Here is a 20,456-nt window from a genome sequence, read left to right on the forward strand (position 1 = left end):
ATCTACACGTGACAAGGTTGGATGAAGTTTATGCTTTACAAGTCCAAACTCAGTTTTGTAGGGGGGGTTGGATCTAGACTATAGAGGGTTTTAGTCTAAATGAATGGACCAGTTTGACGGGTACGATCCATGATAGGGACCTGGTTTGGGAATGGGAAAGAGAGAGAGTAGGGTAAACCAGTCTCTAAGCGGATTCAGATGGAACTTAAGGTGGGTTGAGAGAGAGAGAGGATATGCACCCTTAATCCTGTACGCTACTCCTAGGAAGCTATGCTAGGAAGACAAGCAGATAATGGAAAAATAGCAAATTAAAATTCAATAAATCAAAGAAATATGCAAGGTTATTATCCATAGACCCCCTAAGAATTCGTATAAAGAATATTTATAGGGTAAAGCAGAAAACCCTAATTCTAAATTGGATATGAGATAGATCCATTACATGAAAAAAAGATCCACTTCTAAATAAAACCCAAATAAGCTCTGAACTAAAATAGGATCCAAACGAACACCTCAAACCCAGATGGACTCTCCGGATGAGAAGAGTAGCTGGGTCTTTGGTAAGTAGAGACCTGTTAGGCAAGGGATGCGTGAAGGACATGCTAGATGAGTTGGGTGTGGGAGAGGGATGTGGACTAAGTTTGCTGGTTCCTAGGGCTGGTAAACAAGCAAAACCAGCTGATTTCTGCTCATTAAAGGTGAAACTCTGCTTGTACGTGGCTTGCTCATCGCAAGTTGAGCCAAGCTCTACAAGCCAACACGGGTCGACACGTTTTCTAATAAAAAGTCGGTTTTTAAGGCGGTTCCTTGTTCAGCATGAACAAAAGGTGTTCGTCTCTCTCTCTCTCTCTCTCTATATATATATATATATATATATATATCATAGTCACAGATATCGGTGATATTATCATGAGAATGTTGCGATATTCTCATGATATTATCAAATAGTTTTATTGCTTTTATTTATTTTTTACATTTTAAATATGTTTTTCTTCTTTATTTTGCATTTTTTACTTATTTCTTTTATTATTTATGTATTTTTTATCTAAACACGATAAAAATATCTATGCACCAAACAATGGGGGAGAAGTTGTACACCTTCAACCAGACTAGCATGAATCTTTCTTTCTGAATTTTTGGAAAGCCTTCACCATTCCAAGCTTTCACTAACAAGTCCTCCCTGCTACAACCCATGGGCTACGCAAAAATGTGTGTTTTTCCTAGGCCAAGCCTTACCAAGAACTCCCCATCAGGCAGAGAAGAGAATGTTGGTTTAGCTGAGGTCCCATCTTTTGATCAGCTCTCTCATTTAGAATGATCACTCCATGGATTGAAGATCAGCAAGTTAGCATAGAGATCCCTCCTCGCTGGCCACTGCACAAAAGTCCCCTGAAATGTTCACAATCACTTTACCTTGTGGTGGAAAGCTCACTCTTCCTCATTGCGCCACACCCAACTATCTATGCCCATTAAGGCGTGGTGTCCATTTTCACATCGTCTCTTCCGTCCAAGGCACCATCCTTGGCTGAGCCAGCATCCTTCTTCCCTTCACCATCCATCTCCCTATTGGATCTAACTAAATTGCATTGGAACTAAACACATTAAGGTTGGGTCAAAAGCTAAGTAGATTTATATGGAAACAACAAAAATTTAATTTAAACAACAATTTTCCTGTTTAAAATAATGAAAAAAAACAAATTAAATAATCTGAACACTACCTTGGGATAGAACTAACAAGCAGTAATTCCATGTGGTTCAAACTTGATAAAATATTTTGTCTGTACTGCAAAAGTGTTGGACATAAACTACTATCCAATAAATTATGAAAACTCACAATTTATTGGCAATAGGAAGAAAAAGGCTATTGAATATTTGAGAACAAAGAAAAAATAATAATAACCATATTAAATATTTAGTCAAGTATTCAAGCTGAATACAGTAACTTCTTGTCATAATCAGAAACTGAAGACTTACTTTACCAATGGTTAATGCATAAAAAAAATATCACAATCTCTAGTTAACAATAAAGGTAAGAAGGAAATACAGCAGGTTAAATGATAAGATTTACCATAAGCTGGAATTGCTAGTTGCAACTTAGCACCTTGATTTTGATGCTTGACTTCGACAATAGGATGATGATAACACCTACATTATTTCAATGATCCATGCTCAAATGACAATATAATACAAGGATCCATGATTTTCAAAAAATTAAAAGAACACGACTAGTTTGTTCAAAACTTTTAACATCTTCAAGCATTCTAATTTGTTTCAGTGATCCTTCCTGTGTGGGAAACTCAAAACAACTTAAACAATGGTTAGAATGAAAATGGGTCAGTGAGAACAGTGCCAATTTTTTCAGCTGTTCGGTTTTCGGTTCCAGAAAAAGAAAAAGGCAAATTCCTGCTGATTTTGGCTTTTCATCTTTTTCAGAAAGGATCAACTCCGTATTTTTTGAAATTGAAAGAAAGATGAAATAGGCTGCATGTGATGTACCTGATATGTCTTTGGTCCCTTCTTAAGAAGATATCCAACACTATTCAAGTTATCAATAAAGGTGTCAATGTCTGGAACCTTAAGGCCAATCCGGTCTGCCAGAGTGTACATCTCCTGATCACAAGAATAAGATATTAAAGGCCTCCAGCAATAGATTGTCCAGAATGACTCAATTAGAACGAAATTATTTGAGATGTCAAAAAAATACAGCCTGTCTTTGACCATAGCAAGGCATGGGCCACTGACAACATCATGGGAATAAGGACTTAAAAGGAACCGAGGATGCATAGTGCAATATGGCCCTGGATGCTTAAAGTGAACTTGAATATTCTTATGCAGAAGTTTGTACATGCAACCACAATTTCACATGTTTGGCTTCACTAAATAAAAGATGGTCATGCACATAAAAAAAAGAAAAGGAAAAGAAACTGCATTTCAGGTTGTAAGATGGAACCCAGCATTATATGATGCTTACAGATATTGAAAAGCAATCTTTCTGTTGTAGCTCAGATTGTTGATGGAGAGCATTAAGAAAACGTTTTGCCTCCTTCTGTTGACTCATCCCACCACTTCGCGCAAAGTCCACAATGCCATGTTCATCGACAAATTTGTCATATAGTGACTCTTTCATTATTTCAACTACGTCCTGTTGAAAAACAGACATTGGAACATCAAAATATGAGATACACGCATGTTAAATTATGTAATCAACCATGTAATCTAATATATATATTTGATATATATATAAGGTAATACATATACATATATTAATATATATGTATATGTATCTACTTATTGTGTATATCAAATATATATATTTTCGTATTGTTTAGCCGTAGGGGTAGTTTAGTCTTTTTACACATTCTTTTTGGAATATGTTTTGCAATTATTGTTTTTATTTTTCTTTTTAATTTATTCTTTTATTTCATTTTGTAAAAGGTAGGATGTACCTTGGAAGGGCCCACTATCTAGTCGTTGGGCCCCTTTCAACGGTCACATTTGAGACCGTTGGAGGGGCTCCAACGACTAGAAGTGGAGCTGGAGCCCCTCCAAGGCCTCCACCTCCTCTATTTAAAGGGGCTCTCCCCTTGTGTATTCTCAAGGCTTTGGGATTATTGCCCAAGCTTATTTTCTTAATGCTTATGATTCTTGTGTATGCATTTGTGAGTTTGTATTGTGCTTTTGTGCACAAGTGTCTCAAGTGTTCTTGTTGTGCTTATGTGCATGTATTTATTTTCAAGAATATTGTAATCTTGATCCTCGTATCTTGTTGGAGATACTTTTACATGGTATCAGAGCCTCATTGAAGAAGGAGGATCATGCATATCCTCATTTTCGAGTGCCTCAAAAATCATGCCTTTAAGATTTTGAAGATTGAAGTGAGTCATCATTCTCGGGCAATATTTTAGAAGCTTCTCTTGTCAAGAAAGACGTGAAGGCCTCCGAAGCTTAGTTGTACCTTGAAAAAATGTATACTTCAAGGGGTTTATCACACAAGTATTACCTCCAAAAGAAGGCATTGACCCTTCAACAAAACGATATGCCTATTCGGAAATATTTTGCCGAACTATCTTCTATTTGGGACGAGCTAGATATGTTCGAACCAAAATGGAGTGGAGAAGCAATCGAATTAAGACACAAACAACTAGAGAAAGATCGATTCTTCAATTTTCTAAATGGGCTTAAACCCGAATTTGAACAAATTCGGTCCTCTCTTCTATTTGCCTTCACATCTCCCTCCATTAAATATGTAATCACTAAGCTAAGTGGTGAGGAAACCCGTATGGGGATTAGTAAGAATAATGCTAGCATCCTTGTTACCTCTTCTTCTCAAGATGATTGTGAAGGGGTAAATGTCGTGTCAAGACCCGGGAATAATATGAAAGCCTACAAACCGCCTCATTTCAAAAATCAAGGTCAAGGAGGAAATGATCGATATGGCAAAAGAGACTATAGCAAATTAACTTGACATTTTTGTAAAGAACTCAGGCATATCAAACCCATTTGCCCCAAATGGAAGAAAATACTTGCTACGGTTATGGCATCCCAACCAGAAGAACGACCATCTTCATCAAATGGGCCTCTTTCCCTTCAACAAATTGTGGATGCTCTACAACCTCTTCTCAAGGGAGGCATTTCCGGAGCCACTATGTCATCCTCTTCACCTCCCGGTAAGACATCTTGGCTCCTAGATTCCGGTACATCTTTTCACATGACTCCAAGTGCTTGTTCTCTTTCTGATTTTTCTAAAAATTCTCTTCCATCTTTTGTCTCAACAGCGGATGGAACACCTTTTAAAATTAAAGGAATATGCAATTTTGAAAAACAAGATTTCTTTGTTCCAAAAATTCGTCTTATACCAAAACTAAACTTAAATTTACTTTCGATCTCTCAACTCTCGAACTATGGTTGCGATAAAAAATTCTCTTCTAATAAATGTTGGATACAAGATCGCTAGTCCGGAAAGTTGATCGGGAAAGGCTCTAGGAGAGGAGACCTCTACTATGTTGATTTTCTCCAAATTCTCAAGAACCAGTTTTGTAATGTTGCTCAAAACAAAGATATTCATGTATGACATAAGAGACTGGGGCATCCCAACATTGTTAAAATCTCTTATTTGCCTTTTATTAAGCATCTTTATAATGAGAATTTTGTATGTAATGAATGTCTTCTTGGGAAAATGAAAAGTCTACCATTTACTCAAAGATCTATGTTTACAACAAAATCTTTTAAAATTGTTCACTCCGATATATGGGGTCCAGCTCCAGTGATATCTAAAGAAGGATTCTCATACTATGTTATTTTTGTAGACGATTACACTAGATTTTGTTGGATATATTTTCTTAAACATAAACATGAAGTTTTTTCAAATTTTAAAACATTCCATATGATGGTTTTAAATCAATTCAATGGAAGTTTAAAAATTTTTAGAACCGACTCCGGTGGCGAATATCTTTTAAATGAATTCAAAAGTTATCTTGAAAGTCATGGTATTCTCCATAAAAAATCTTGTCCATAAACCCCACAACAAAATGGGTTGGTTGAGCGAAAGCATAGGCATATCATTGAAACAACTAGAACCTTGCTCATTTCGCAGAATATTCCAAAAAGACTCTGGACTGAGGTGACCCTTACATCGGTCTATCTTATAAATAGACTCCTATCAAAAAAATTGAACAAGATTTCCCCATTTGAACGATTGTATGAGAAAGAACCTGATTATAGCAGGTTAAGGGTTTTTGGATATAAATGTTTTGTCTTTATTGATAAAAATGACAAACTCTCCCCAAAGGCCATTCCTTGTGCCTTTCTTGGTTATTCCGAAACTCAAAAGGGTTTCCGATGTTATGATATTAAAAATGATAAACTATATGTTTCCAGAAATGTAAGTTTTTTGGAAAATCTCAGTGGTTTCGAAAATCTTGAATCTAATGACGAGAATGTAGACTATTCTTTTCTATTTGATCTTTTAACTGAAGGAGATGATACTAGTGATGGTGCATCAAATCAAAATGACTCAAGTGATAATAAAACCAGGGAAACCAGTCCTGTGTCCTCTCCATTTCATCAACATGTCAATGAGGAACCTCCTAGAGATCCCATCACCTATACTCATAGAGATAGAAACTCCTTCAAAAGTGCTCTTGAAAGATATGATGATACTAGTAGAACTGCTCCTCAAAGTGAGGAGAACCTTCGTAGGACCGAAAGACATAGAAAAACTCCTTCTAGGTTCATCTCATATGATTTTTTTCACCTAAACATAGAGTCTGTCTAAGCGCCATTCATTCTTACATAGAACCTAGAAACTTCGAGGAAGCACGAAAATGTCCTGAATGGACAGCCGCAATGGGTAATGAACTCGGAGTTCTGAGAAGAGCTAAGACATGAGAAATTGAAGACTTTCATAAAGGTAAGAAAGCAATAGGGTGTAGATGGGTATTTAAGGTTAAAACTAAGAGTGATGGGTCCCTCAAGAGATATAAGGCCTGTCTGGTTGCAAAGGGGTATAGTCAAGAATATGAGATTGATTATAAAGAAACCTTTGCCCTGGTAGCTTGAATGGTCACCGTCCGATGTCTTATAACTGTTGCCTCAATCAACAAGTGAAACATCTACCAAATGGATGTTAAGAATGCATTTCTAAATAGAGATCTAAATGAAGAAGTGTATATGAATGCTCCTCCTGGAATGGAGACTCCTAAAGGAAAGTGCTTCGCCTTCGAAAAACACTTTATGGTTTGAAACAAGCCCCCAAGGCTTGGTATGATAGGTTCAATTATATAATGATAGAAAATGGTTTTTCATCTTATTTTACTGATACTGCTTTGTTTGCTAGAAAATCCAATGCAGGAATTGTCATCTTACTGTTGTATGTGGATGATATGCTCATAACTGATAGTGACTCAAAAGGGGTTAAGAGCATAAAATCAATTTTAAAGGATAAGTTTGAAATGTCCGATCTGGGTTTTCTAACTTATTTTTTGGGTATTGAAGTTGCATACTCTCATAAAGGATATTTCTTATCTCAAACTAAGCTTGCTTCTGAGATCATTGACAGGTCAGGTATTACAAATGAAAAGGTTTGTGAAACTTCTGCCAGAGTAGGAGCTAAAATGAAGATTGATGATGGTGTTTCCCTTTCGAACCCCACTCACTGCAGACAGTTTGTCGGATCAATGATGTATCTGAGTATCACTAGACCTGATATCTCTCGTACAGTCCATACTGCAAACCAATTTCAGCATGCACCAACATCAGTCCACATGAGTGCCATCTTGCGAGTCGTAAGATACATAAAGGGTACTCTAAATAAGGGAGTTTTTCTGTCATTTTCTTCTGACTTAAAATTAATTGCTCATACTGACTCTGATTGGGGAGGTGATCCAAATAACCGTCACTCCACCACTGGTTTTTATGTGTTTTTAGGAGACTCACTGATTTCGTAGAGATGTAAGAAGCAACAAAAAGTTTCTCTATCCTCGACTGAAGCAGAATATCATGCCATGACGACTACTACCATGTTAATTGTATGGATTCATCAGTTGCTAGAAGACATGGGGATCACAAAAGAAGGGCCCACTAAGCTGTGTTGTGACAACAAAAGTGCATTTTATATTGCAAAAAATCACACTTTTCATGAGCGGACTAAACACATCGAAATGGACTGTCACTATGTTCGTGAAGGGTATCTCAAAGGAGTCATTGACCTTCCATATGTGACGTTAGAATATCAGTTGGCAGATTTCTTCACTAAAGCTTTGTGTGCTCCGCACTTCAACTTCCTCCTTAGCAAACTCTCGGTCATCCTGCTCTAAGTTTGAGGGGGGGTGTTAAATTATTTAATCAACCATGTAATCTAATATATATATATATATTTGATATATATAAGGTAATACATACACATATATTAATATATATGTATATGTATCTACTTATTATATATATCAAATATATATATTTTCGTATTGTTTAGCTGTAGGGGTAGTTTAGTCTTTTTACATATTCTTTTTGGAATATGTTTTGTAATTATTGTTTTCATTTTTTTTTAATTTATTCTTTTATTTCATCTTGTAAAAGGTAGGATGTACCTTGGAGGGGCCCACTATCTAGTCGTTGGGCCCCTTTCAACGGTCACATTTGAGACCGTTGGAGGGGCTCCAACGACTAGAAGTGGAGCCGGAGCCCCTCCAAGGCCTCCACCTCCTCTATTTAAAGGGGCTCTCCCCTTGTTTATTCTCAAGGCTTTGGGATTATTGCCCAAGCTTATTTTCTTAATGCTTATGATTCTTGTGTATGTATTTGCGCATTTATGAGTTTGTATTGTGCTTTTGTGCACAAGTGTCTCAAGTGTTCTTGTTGTGCTTATGTGCACGTATTTATTTCCAAGAATATTGTAATCTTGATCCTCGTATCTTGTTGGAGATACTTTTACAACGCATACAATCCAAATAATCATTAGTTATCTTAGCAAGAGGACCACAAAGGCACAAGAGTGATACTGATGACTCATATTTTTAAGAAATTTCACATACGCACAATAATGCATACATACAAATTCCACTAATCTCATAAGAGAATATAGTCATATATGCTCATAAATGAACAATCACAAATTCCATAAAGGGATGTACATAATCCTCATAAGAGATCATCCATGCAAATGCATACATGAAAACATGCTTTAATACTAAAACAACAATCATGTAATCATAAAGTGACCATATGAACACAAAGAAGACCACTAAGGCACACACACATCACTAACATGCATGTATACATACATCATTAACAAGCAGGGATATACATAAATATTTTTGTTAAGTTATGTAAGCAATTTTGGTCCTGTTAATTAGGATTAAAGTGTAAAAATTAGTTTCTTATGGATAATTAGTCTCAGATTTCACAATTAAAGTTGGATTTCTGACAAGGAGTTTCATGATAGTTATAATTCTGATATTTATGATTAAGCATATTACATGTTGATTTGCTTGCAAACAATTGATTGTAACCAGAGCTTCTGAATTCAGAAATCTTTTGTTTCAAATGTACTAAAAGTTAGTCTTTTGCTTAAGTAGTGGATTAGCAATTAATATGATAAATCCAGTAATTGATTTCAGCTTCCATATCCTTTCAAATTACTAATCTTCGTAGATCCAAAAGTATTACTGCTATTAAATGTGGTTTAACAGCCTCTTTCAAGTTCTGGTTTTCTAAACCATTTTGGAAAAAACGCCAGATTTTCCTTAATTGCATTAAAAGTAATTAACTACATCCCCTATGGATTTGATTATCCGTTTTAATTGTAGGCAAATGTCATTGTTGGTTTGGTATTTACTTCTCTGAGTTTATTTCAAAGTGTTATTTAGAAAAATCAGAGTTAGCATAAAAAACCAATTCAAATGATTTGAAAACGCTTGGTTCTAAAAGAATAACAAAGGGTCACATGGAGGCCGCCAAAAGGATACTACAATATGTCAAAGGGACTATTACAAATAGATTGGCTTATGTTAGAGAAAAGAGCCTCCAAGCACAAACAAATGTCCACCAATAATCTAAAGCGGACGAGCACAAAGGGCCACTATGGGCACACACCAACAAAGTCACACAAAGTAAAAGAAATAATATTTTATTAATAATAATACTTTCAATGGGGGAAGATCCCCTATTTATACACAAATGAGGGAGGGAGAGGAAAGCGTAACAAAAGTAAAGAGAGAGCATTACAAGACATTAGGCCTAGTCTAACGGCTAGAAGAACTATACACAAATGACCAACTCTAACAGCTAGTCAAGGTCAACTTAGTTGACCAAAAATAAAAAAATATATATAAAAATACAAAATACAAAACGATTACAATGAAAAAGTATAATATATATACATTATAGATATACATATACGTATAAATATGTATGTATACATAGGCATATATATAATATATACATATATATACATATATATACAAGAAGATATACATATTTTAACACTTCCCTCAAACTTACAGTATAATGATCAAAAGTGAAATCTAGGAGTTGAGAGAGGTTTGGAGAAAAAGTCAGTCAATTGGTACTCTAATATGACATAGAGCAGATCAATGTTTTCTTAAAGATACTTCTCTCGTACATAGTGGCAATCTATCTCAACGTGTTTTGTTCTTTCATGAAATGTATGGTTGCTGGAAATGTAAATCGCATCCAGGATTTTCAAAACAAAACTTGGTAAAAAAATCATGGATTTCCTTTTTTTTTTTTGCAGCGAAATTTAGAAAAGGTCTTTAGCAACGGAAATAGACGATAGTTAGTCGTCGGTTTTAAAAGATGTTAGGAAAGTCACAGGTATGTGGCCAAACACTCATTGATCACCAAAGTATTTCATTTACGCAAAACAAAATGAGTCATTTATTACAAATACTACTACTTGGTAAAATAGTATTCTATAAAAACTAGTTTTATAAATGTAATGTCCAACACAGTCTCGAGAAACCCTAGAACTTGATGTCGCCCTGCTCTGCATATCACAACGCAAGTTCAATATATGTATCCCCCATAAAATAGAATTAAAACCATCGCTGGTCTGATAGGAAAGCATTCCAATTCAAACAAGTATAAAGCTTGTAAACATGAAAAGTCTCTTCAAGCCATAATTGGAAACAATGTAGCTCAAGTCTCCACGACTTAGCGTATAAGCATGAGAAGCCTCTTCAGGGCCACGGTTGGAATATCGCAACTCAAGTTTCCACGACTTAGTGTATCGATATCCCACAAATCAAAGCAAGAGCTCCTCAATCTTATCTTAGTCATGCAGATACAACTTGGGTCCTTTGTCCGATTGGTTCAACAGTGTACCAATATCAATACCTTTCACATGGTTATGCATGAGTAATAATAACACACATTCATTCATTCATCGTTGAAGCTATAACTAATGCATTGTTTCGATATTTACTCGTTCACCCCCTGGTACGTGAGAGAACTTAGCTTCGACGTCAAACGAATCCATCTGCGAGTTTATTATGCTATGTATTTTTTATACCCCAGTGTTCGTAATAGGGCGACAATTTTCATGCCGGGATACCCCACCAGGTCCTTTCGGATGCATCCTTCTACTGCAGTCACGGGGTTCAATCTCTAAATCTTAAGGATAACCTGACCTCCTAACCTCTAAGTGACGGAAGGTCATCTGAACTCTTTGGTCCATAACATCATACAGGTCACTCGAGGTGGTACCATCACCGTCATGCCACGGTGAGCGCAAGTCCTGAAGGGGGTTTGACAACATAATCTTTCTTATTAGGACATCAAGTGTCACTTAAGCAATCCAGGGACTATTGTTATGTTTTATTCATATGCATACAGGACCTCACTCTTAGCAACTAGTCTTCACGAGCGCTTCACCCCTTGCGGGTGAACAACCAACTCCGGTACAACGGCCCTTACAAGTCTTGTTGTAGTACAATGTTTCACATGACATACATAGACAATGATCACTTTGGATCGACTGCTCAACGTATGTAGCCGCAACGAGTACTGGCCTAACAAAGCACAACGGCTACTCTGGTGCATCGGCCCTTACAAGTACGGTGCCCTTGTAGGCGAAAATGGAAAGAGTCATCCAGGCAGGGTTCCGATAATAGGGGTATCATCGTGCCATTCATACTAGCTCAGACAGGTATTCTGCCAGAAATTTCGGCAACACTTCCTCTGTTTGACGAAGAAAGCTCTACGATCTTTTAAGCTCGGTAAACATCTTGCTAGAAAATTCGACAGTACCACCTCCCTTTGACGTAGAAAGCACTATGCCCTTTTAAGCTCGGTGAGCATCTTCTCAGAAAATTCGGCAACACCTCCTCTCTTTGACGGAGAAAGCGCTATGCCCCTTTTAAGCTTGATGAGCATTTTGTTAGAAAATTCGTCAGTACCTCTCTTTGACAGAGAAAGCGCTACACCCTTTTAAGCTTGGTGAGCATTGTATTAGAAAATTCGACAACACCTCTCTTTGATGGAAGAAATGCCACGTTCATTCGGGGATAGATGCACACCGATGTACGTACTTTTCATCTTCCATGGTTTATTGGAAACCCGGGACTTAGTTAGGCCATATGCTAGTGACTTACATGTTTACGTAAAAGCGATTTTGTGCAATTTGCGAAACCTTTCCAATAGGGTTTTCTTCGCCAAACAACATCTTGAACGAGGAAGGGTATTTGGAATCGCTTTGACGATAGGGAACAATCTCCATTTGTATGCTTATTTATGCACAACTATATTTAGTAAAAGCGAGAGCCTGTGCACATAACAACGCGATGACAATGTAAAAAGCGTAAGCAAGGCCCAATGAGTGAAACCGAGAAGCAGGTACCTTAGCACCGTTCGGCACAACAACAAGACTAAGTGCCTAAGCAAAGTACATATATATTGTGAAAAGCAAGAGCCCAAGCACTGTTCGGTGCACAAACTTACCAAGGATCGGCGGCGGTGGCTCAACGCGGTGTTGAGGCACTCCTAGGTCATGGCCGATACGTCCTTTACATCTGGTACGGTCACAACCAAGAGTGTCTCTTGCAGAACTCAATGGTGTGGCAAAACGACAAGGTTTAGACCAAAACCGGATTTAACCTAGTTTAGGCCCAACTGGGTTTGAACCTACCTCAAGTGGGCTAGACTAGGCCAGATGGGTTAGACCTAGCCAATGAAATGGTAGAGGAGATCAAATAGTCAAGGCTAAGGGGTTTTGTCCCAACTAAGTTCAGTCTAGGTCAGGTGGGTCCAAGCTCACCTCAAGTAGGCTCAGTCTAGGTTAAGTGAGTTTGACCTAGGCTAAGATCAAAACAAGGAAGAGAGAGAAAAGCTAGCCTAGTAGGTTAAGTTGACTTGACCCAACTGGGCTCAGCCTAGGCTAGGCAGGTCCAAGCTCACTACAAGTGAGCTTGGTCTGGGATAGAACCAAGAGAGAGGAGAGATGCTAGAGAGAGAAAGAGGAGAAAGAGGGGGCAAGACGATTTTTTAAGAGGGGTCTCTTATTTATAGGCAATTTTGTGGATCTTGGATCCATATGTGGTCTGGATTCGATCTAGTTAATCCACCTGATCCAAGATCCAAACTCGAGCAAAGTAACTAAATGACATTTATGTCCCTATGGAGCCTACTTAATAAATCCATGAGATATTTATATGGGGCATACAAGATAGTTTTTGTGAGGTATTTTTGTGGAGCCCGCATATTTTCGGGGTTTTGCCGATATTTTTCGTGAAAAATGTGAGTACATCATTTTCTTCGTCTCGAAGGGACGAAGCAGATTGGCTTTGCGAAATCTCCTAATTTTGTCCAGGGAGAGAGTTATGGCTCCTTGACTGTTTAAACACATATCCCCGAGAATATATATGTCCTAAGTATAATTGGCTCGTTGAAATTTGCTTGTTTCGCATTCCGAGTCAATATGATAGTTTTACATAAAATACTTGTTAGTTTTATTCAAAAATTTTACTGAAAAATTGTGGGTCTTACGGTTTATCTCACCATGTTTTGTTCTTTCGTGAAACGTATGGTTGTTGGCAATGTAGATCGCACTCTTGTTGTCACAATACATTTTTGAAACTCCTGTTATTTGAATTCCCATATCTATCAACAATCTCCTTATCCAGACCTCCTCCATCGTAGTCGTGGCTATGTCCCAATATTCGGCTTCTGGCAATGAAAGCAAGACATTCTACTATTTTTTGCACCTCCACGAGATAAGAGATTCACTTATAAAAATACAAAAACTCATGGTTGAGTACCTATTATTGGGATCACATCCCCAATCAATATCAATATAAGTGATTAAATCCAAAGTAAATAAAGAAGACAGAAAAAGGTCTCTACAAATAAAATGCTTAATGTATATAATGATTTGTAAAACAATTCCCATGTGAATAAATGTAGGAGCATGCTGAAATTGGCTATTTATGCGGACAACATGAGCAATGTTTGGTCTAATGATCGATAGGTAGGAGAGTGTTTCAATCAATTGTCGATAAGGTGTGGGATCATCAAGAGGTTCTCTATCATCAATTGTAATTTTGACATTTGTAACCTCAGGAGTATCAACTCTCTTATCATCACTAATGTCAAACCTAAACACAATATCATAAGCAAATTTAGACTGAGATAACGAATACCCTTTAGGTGAATAAGAAACTTCAATTCCCAAAAAATATCTTAAAAGGCCTAAATCGATCATTTAAAAAAATTAAGAACTTTTTTTATATATTCAATTCCATGTTTGTCTCCCCTTGTGATGATCATGTCGTCCACATCTAGAAGGAGAATGGCAATAGCTGCATTGGATTCCTTAACAAATAAAGTTGTGTCAGACAAGCAAGATCTAAAATCAATATCAATCATAACCCTACAAAATCTAGCATACCATGTTTTTAGTGCTTGTTTCAATCCATAAAAGGCCTTACACAAGCTAAGAGATTTCCCTCCAAGAATGTTTATACTTGGTGGTGCCTCCATGCACACTTTTTAAACAAGTTCTCATTGAGAAAAGTGTTCTTAACATCCATTTGGTATATGGGTCAGTTCCTAACGAAAGTGACTACTATAAGAATCCTAACTGTGGACAATAGGAGCAAAGGTTAATTCACAATCTATCGCATATTCTTGGAAATATCCTTTCGCTACAAATCTGGCTTTATACCTCTCAAGGGTCCCATCACTCTTGGTTTTCACTTTATATATCCATCTACATCCTATAGGTTTCTTTCCTTGTGAAATATCTTGAAGTGTCTAAGTTTTGGCTTTCTCTAATGCTTCTAGTTCTACTTTCATGGCTTCTACTCACACTGAATATTCCTTGGCCTGGGCATAGGTTGAGGGTTCTACATAGAAATGAATTAATGCAATACATGCCTTGAACTTGGATAAAAAAGATTCATAAGACAAACTTTTCTGAGGGTGTTCTAAATGGTCTTCTAGATTGCACTTCATTTTCATTTTCAACATTAGAATATTTCTCAAATGCAGATGGAGGTTTTGGGCCCACATCTTGAGTATTGCAAATAATACTACATCATTTAGACAATTCTAACTTATGGGAAGTCGTCTCTCCCTATGTAGTTAGGGCACTAGTTTTAAACATAACATGCATGTTTTGAATATTTCCCATTTAAGATGGTTGTCCCATTGCATTGGTGGAACTGGTTCCTTCAAGATTCTATCACTAGCTTTTGCTAAATTAATGGAAACGATATGTAGATTTCTCATTCACTCTATAGCTTTTGATTAGTTTTTCTAGCAAGGAAATTGCTCTCATTATGATCCTTCTCAGCATAAGTATGAATCAACTCTTGCAAACATTTAATTTATTTAGCAGAAGCTACCCCACTGTTCTTTCAAAAATCTTTATAATAAACATGAATGCAGAAGGCAGGAGATGAACTCAAAATCTCTAATATTTCATTCATGGTGGAGGGTTGACACTATTGCCGTCAAAACCCTATGAAGGTAAATTAAGCAAGAACTGAGAAAAATTGAGATATTACAACCTTGCACCTACAAATATTAATGAAGAAAACAAAACATACTACATGTTCACACTAATGTCACAAAAAAGAGTGATGACAATGCCATGCTTTCCCTTAAGTTACACATCATGCTTAGACATGCTTCTCTTTAAGAAACAACATTATGCTTCTGTTATTTATTTTGTAAAGATAAGAGCAACTTTATTTTTTGGTCCCTTCCAAATGCAGCATCAAGAACAGCTTTAAACTTTTATACCACTAGGACACCAACTCTCACAAATTATATTTGAATCCAATTTGTATGAATACTTGTTCTGTCCAATTCTCCCTTACAATCCACTGTGATCAACCATATGCGCATGGGTAAAACTGGTATGTTTCAGAGAATGCAATCTTGTTGAGTCATTTTACCAAGCATTTGCATGGATCTTCCACACATAGAACTTTGACAGCACAACTTTAGATCAAAGAGCTGCCTATTTATCCACTAGACTCACATGCTTGAACACCCACTACTATACTAAAGCAATTGAACTTACTGACAAACAGGTATCATAGTAGTCTATATTTGCTAATGATGTGCACCTTTAGCTACATGTGTTTATAATGTGTAGGTGGAGTAAGTCAATTGAGAGTGAAAAAGGACAAAAAGAATCGATTTAAAATTTTCCTTTTGATGACTATTCACTGCAGATGAAGTTTGCAAGGAATTTACTAAAGCATCTTCTGTTGTGATCTCTTCCCGCAGTTCTAGTCGAGCACGAGCTTCTGCCAACCTTATGAGGCTCTCAAGCTGCCTTGCAGTTATGGGTGTGCTGTCAGCTGAAACATTATGGTCCCTCAACTGCAAGTAGAACCGTTTTAGGATTTGCACTGCTGATTTTGACATCCTATCATAACCAAACGGTTCAGATGACATTCAATTTATTAATAAAATACAAGTTACTTGCAAAATAATTGTCATATCACCTTGGAAAGACAAAATTTCTTGCATAAGCAATATACTTGCGCAGGAGAGGCACAGGTAAAGAAACAAAATCTTTGTCTTTCTTTGGGTCAAGTTTCAACCTTGAAGCTAGAGACCCACTTCTAATAACAATTTGTGCTGCTCTGTCACTCTGCATAGCTGCAAATTTTTTGACAAGGAAAAGAGAATTGTTTTATCATAAAAAAAGAGAACTTTTGTCATAAATTGTAGAGAATAAACAGCTAGCTATCAAATAAAGACATTTGATACCACCTCCATCTAGCCTTTCTGGGGCCTGGACACATTCTCCATATCCAGAATGAAGCTGCATTATACAAAGGTGTTGGACATCATATTTTGAAGAAAATGCAAACATAACTTTTGGTACATAATCAGGACATGAATCTAAAATGCTCATAGTCTGCACAGATGGACTCGCATGCAGATATGAAACAACAAAAAGCTTAACTTACTGCCATAATATGATCAGATAGACGCTTGTCCAAGACCTCATCAGGTTTGTCCAATAAGATGAAGACCAAGTCAAACCGAGAAAGGAGAGCAGGACTCATTTTCAAGTTCTCATTAACTGTCTTTGCACGGCTGCATTGAAAGACCAATACCTTTAGTTGATAGAAAACCAACCTGAAGGATGGCATCCACAAACTTCAGTATTTTTTAACGCTTCCAAGATTAGTGATGGTTTATGTGATGATTCAAGCAATTAAAGCAGATAAAAGAAATTGAAAAAGGGGAAAGATCAATAGCACGCCAGTTGATATAAATATCAAACATCAAAAGAGAGTAAGAAATCAATAGGAAATATTGAACTCAAAAGAAAAGGGTAAAACAATAAGGTAAAGTGATATACATCATATTTGGAGGAGGAACCATTAGCCCTCGGTTTCAATAAAACCCCAAACCTGGTTTTGGGTGCCAAACCAAGTTTTACACCAAAACCTAGTGTGTGGTTGTTTGGATGCCACCAAACTCGGTTTTGGTAAGCCTGATTTGGGGGTAAAACAAGGTTTGCAACCCAGTTTTGAGTAACACCTCCCCCTCTTCTTTTTCAACTTGGTTTATCGAGGGAGAGGTATTTCCAACCCCCTGCCCTCAACATTCACTCTCACCACCCAAGCCAACTGGTTTGTGTCTGGCCATTTTTCTGCTGGAAACTAGTCGGAATCTGGATGAATGTTTTTTTTCAGCCAGTGGTCAGCCGGAAAATGGTCACCAATTTTTCTCCTTTTTTGTATTTTCCTGATTTAAGGTTGTCTAATAATTTCTCGTCTAGTGGCCAGTAGGAAAATGACCAGACTTCTATTTTTCCTTTTACTTTTTCAGTTTTTGTCGACATTCCTGTCAGAATTCCCGTAGAAATCAAGGACGAGAGAGAGAGAGAGAGAGAGAGAGAGAGAGAGAGAGAGAGAGAGAGAGAGAGCTGATATTGTTGGGAATTGGCAGCCTGTATCCTTCACACAGGCTGCACTAATACTTCATTAGCCTTAATAGGGTTACAATAATTTACACATGGACAAAGTGCCCCTGTATTAGTAACTCATATTACATTAAAATACAAAACCTGGGATTGGATATGGATCCTTTATTGAATGGATCCATATCCAGCCCATATTCCAATATATTCTAATACCCTCCCTCAAGTTGTGCATGGGAGTGAACCATGTGCAACTTGTTCTTCAGATACCAGAAACGTTGACTTGTAAGACCTTTTGTAAACATATCAGCAATTTGGTCTTCTGAAGGCACATAAACTGGTTCAATCTCTTTGTCTGCTATCTTTTGTCTGATGAAATGTTGATCAATCTCGATATGCTTAGTTCGACTGTGATGAATGGGATTGAATGCATTTTGTATAGCACTTTTATTATCACACATAAGTGTCAAATTTGAGATATCCTCCCCCATCTCTGTAAGTAGATGCCTAATCCAGGTCACTTCTGCAGTGGTGGCTGCTATGTCACAGGAATTCGGCTAGCAGGGTGCCGCACCCGCATAGACGCGGGTGCAGGTGCGGCACCGGGTGCGGTCAACCCGATCCTGGGTGCGTTAGGGTCATTTCAGTCCATTTTTGTTTGGATTTTTTTTTTAAAAAAAAATTTGCCCTACAAAATGGGCTGCAGAATTTAAAAAAAAAAAATTCTGGACAGCTGCTTGTTGTTGTTGCTCTTGTTTTATAAAGGAGCACTTGTGTCCATAACATCTGACGAGCTTTGTTGGCATCTCATACTATTCCTGCCTCCAAACAATTAATTCACAGCATTGGAAAACATACTGTTAACTTGGAAATGATGATCCATCTTCCTCAAAAATTAAAACCAAAATTCAAGAGCCTTTTGAAGTCTTTATGCTTCAACCAACCAAATCCTTTTTCGTCAAGGATTTTCTCTCTTCATAATAAATGATAATGGTGGTGGTAGAGTAGAGCCTTGGTGGCTATTAGTATTCACTTTTCTCCTGACGAGATGGGTGCTCTAGTTGTAGCCTTGTGTAGACCTCTCTTTTCCACATGTCAAATCCAATAAATTTCTTTTAGCTGTCATCTATGTGCAACTGTATATAAAATGAAATTTGAAGAACCCTAGGCAGTGGCGTCGTAGGCCTCGTGAAGACTCTCTCTCCAACAAACCACGTCAAACCTTTCACTTATATTTTTTTTCGTGAAGACCGAGGAGTTTCAGACATGATTGAATCATGACAGTCAGCAGAACTCTGCAGGCTGGGTCGATCAGATTGCCAATCCTTTCGATTCATCAATTTTGTCCCGTTGAACTAAAGTACACAACAAGCAGAACGTGGGTAACAAGTCTTCAAAAAAAACTAAACCCCGACCCGCGCCAGGGGAACCCCCGACCCCCTTCTATATATATATATATATTTACATTTTTGCCCGTGCCGCACCCCCGCACCCGGGTTTTTTGGAAGTGCCGAATCCCTGCACCCCCACCCATGTGACATAGGGTGGCTGCCATAGATCTATACTCTGCCTCTGTGCTAGACCTTGCCACAACCTTCTGTTTTCTGCTACTCCATGAGACAAAATTTCTTCCAATGAAAACACAATATCCTGAAAGAGACCTCCTCTCATCTGGATCCCCTGCCCAGTCTGCATCTGTATTGGCCAGTATGTTATGTTTTGGTGACTTCCATGAAGATTGAATATATGTAAGTCCATCGCCTACCATTCCTTTTAGATAGCGAATGATGCGTTTGACAACATCCATGTGACCAATCTTTGGTTCATGCATGAACTGAGATACTTGATTAACAGAATATACAATGTCTGATCTAGTAAAAGTAAGATATTGCAACATACCTACTAAACTGCGATACTTGACTGCATCAGGATATAACTCACCATCACAAATACTGAGCTTTTGGTTGACAACACTGGGTGTAGGTAGAGGTTTACAATCTGTCATTCCTGCTTTAGCCAGAAGATCAAGAGTGTATTTGTGCTGAGTTAATGACATTTTGTTATCTTGTCTGTCCATCTCTACACCAAGAAAGTATCTCAGTTCCCCAAGGTCTTTCATTTTGAATTGTATACTCAATAAAACTTTAATTCGTTGAATGTGGTCTGGAGCATTACCAGTGATCACAATATCATCAACATATATGAGTAAGAAAACCAGGGTGGTATCATTCCTGTATATAAACAGAGAATGATCTAGTTGGGAACGAAAGAAACCATGCTTCTGAATCTCTAAGGAGAAGCTTTCGAACCATGACCTGGAAGCTTGCTTCAAACCATACAAGGCTTTGGTTAATTTGCATACATACTCTTTTGAGTCTCCCTCTGTATAACCTTGAGGTTGCTCCATGTAGACCTCTTCCTTTAAATTTCCATGAAGGAATGCATTTTTAACACAACCATGTTCAATTGCCAAGCCAAGTATGATGCGAATAGTTCCCATTTTCATTACTAGGCTGAATGTCTCATCGTAATCCTGACCATATTCTTGAGTGAA

At 37.4% G+C, this 20,456-nt stretch overlaps 1 protein-coding gene across 1 annotated transcript in view; it reads right to left on the minus strand.

Moving 5' to 3' along the window:
• Positions 1-2,031: 2,031 nt before the first annotated feature.
• Positions 2,032-20,456, minus strand: part of MCM8 (minichromosome maintenance 8) — a 235,267-nt gene continuing 216,842 nt past the window's right edge. Inside the window, exons 11-17 of the mRNA XM_090018864.1 lie at positions 16,941-17,070; positions 16,759-16,792; positions 16,470-16,641; positions 16,216-16,390; positions 2,969-3,139; positions 2,494-2,607; positions 2,032-2,142 (exon numbers count right to left, since the gene is read on the minus strand). Coding sequence (XP_089874990.1) covers positions 2,092-2,142; positions 2,494-2,607; positions 2,969-3,139; positions 16,216-16,390; positions 16,470-16,641; positions 16,759-16,792; positions 16,941-17,070 — 847 coding nt within the window. The 3' untranslated portion in view covers positions 2,032-2,091. The remainder of the gene's footprint in view (positions 2,143-2,493; positions 2,608-2,968; positions 3,140-16,215; positions 16,391-16,469; positions 16,642-16,758; positions 16,793-16,940; positions 17,071-20,456) is intronic.

This window comes from Nuphar pumila, chromosome 10 (genome assembly GCF_984573655.1).
Source record: "Nuphar pumila chromosome 10, dmNupPumi1.hap1.1, whole genome shotgun sequence".
Taxonomy (NCBI): domain Eukaryota; kingdom Viridiplantae; phylum Streptophyta; class Magnoliopsida; order Nymphaeales; family Nymphaeaceae; genus Nuphar; species Nuphar pumila.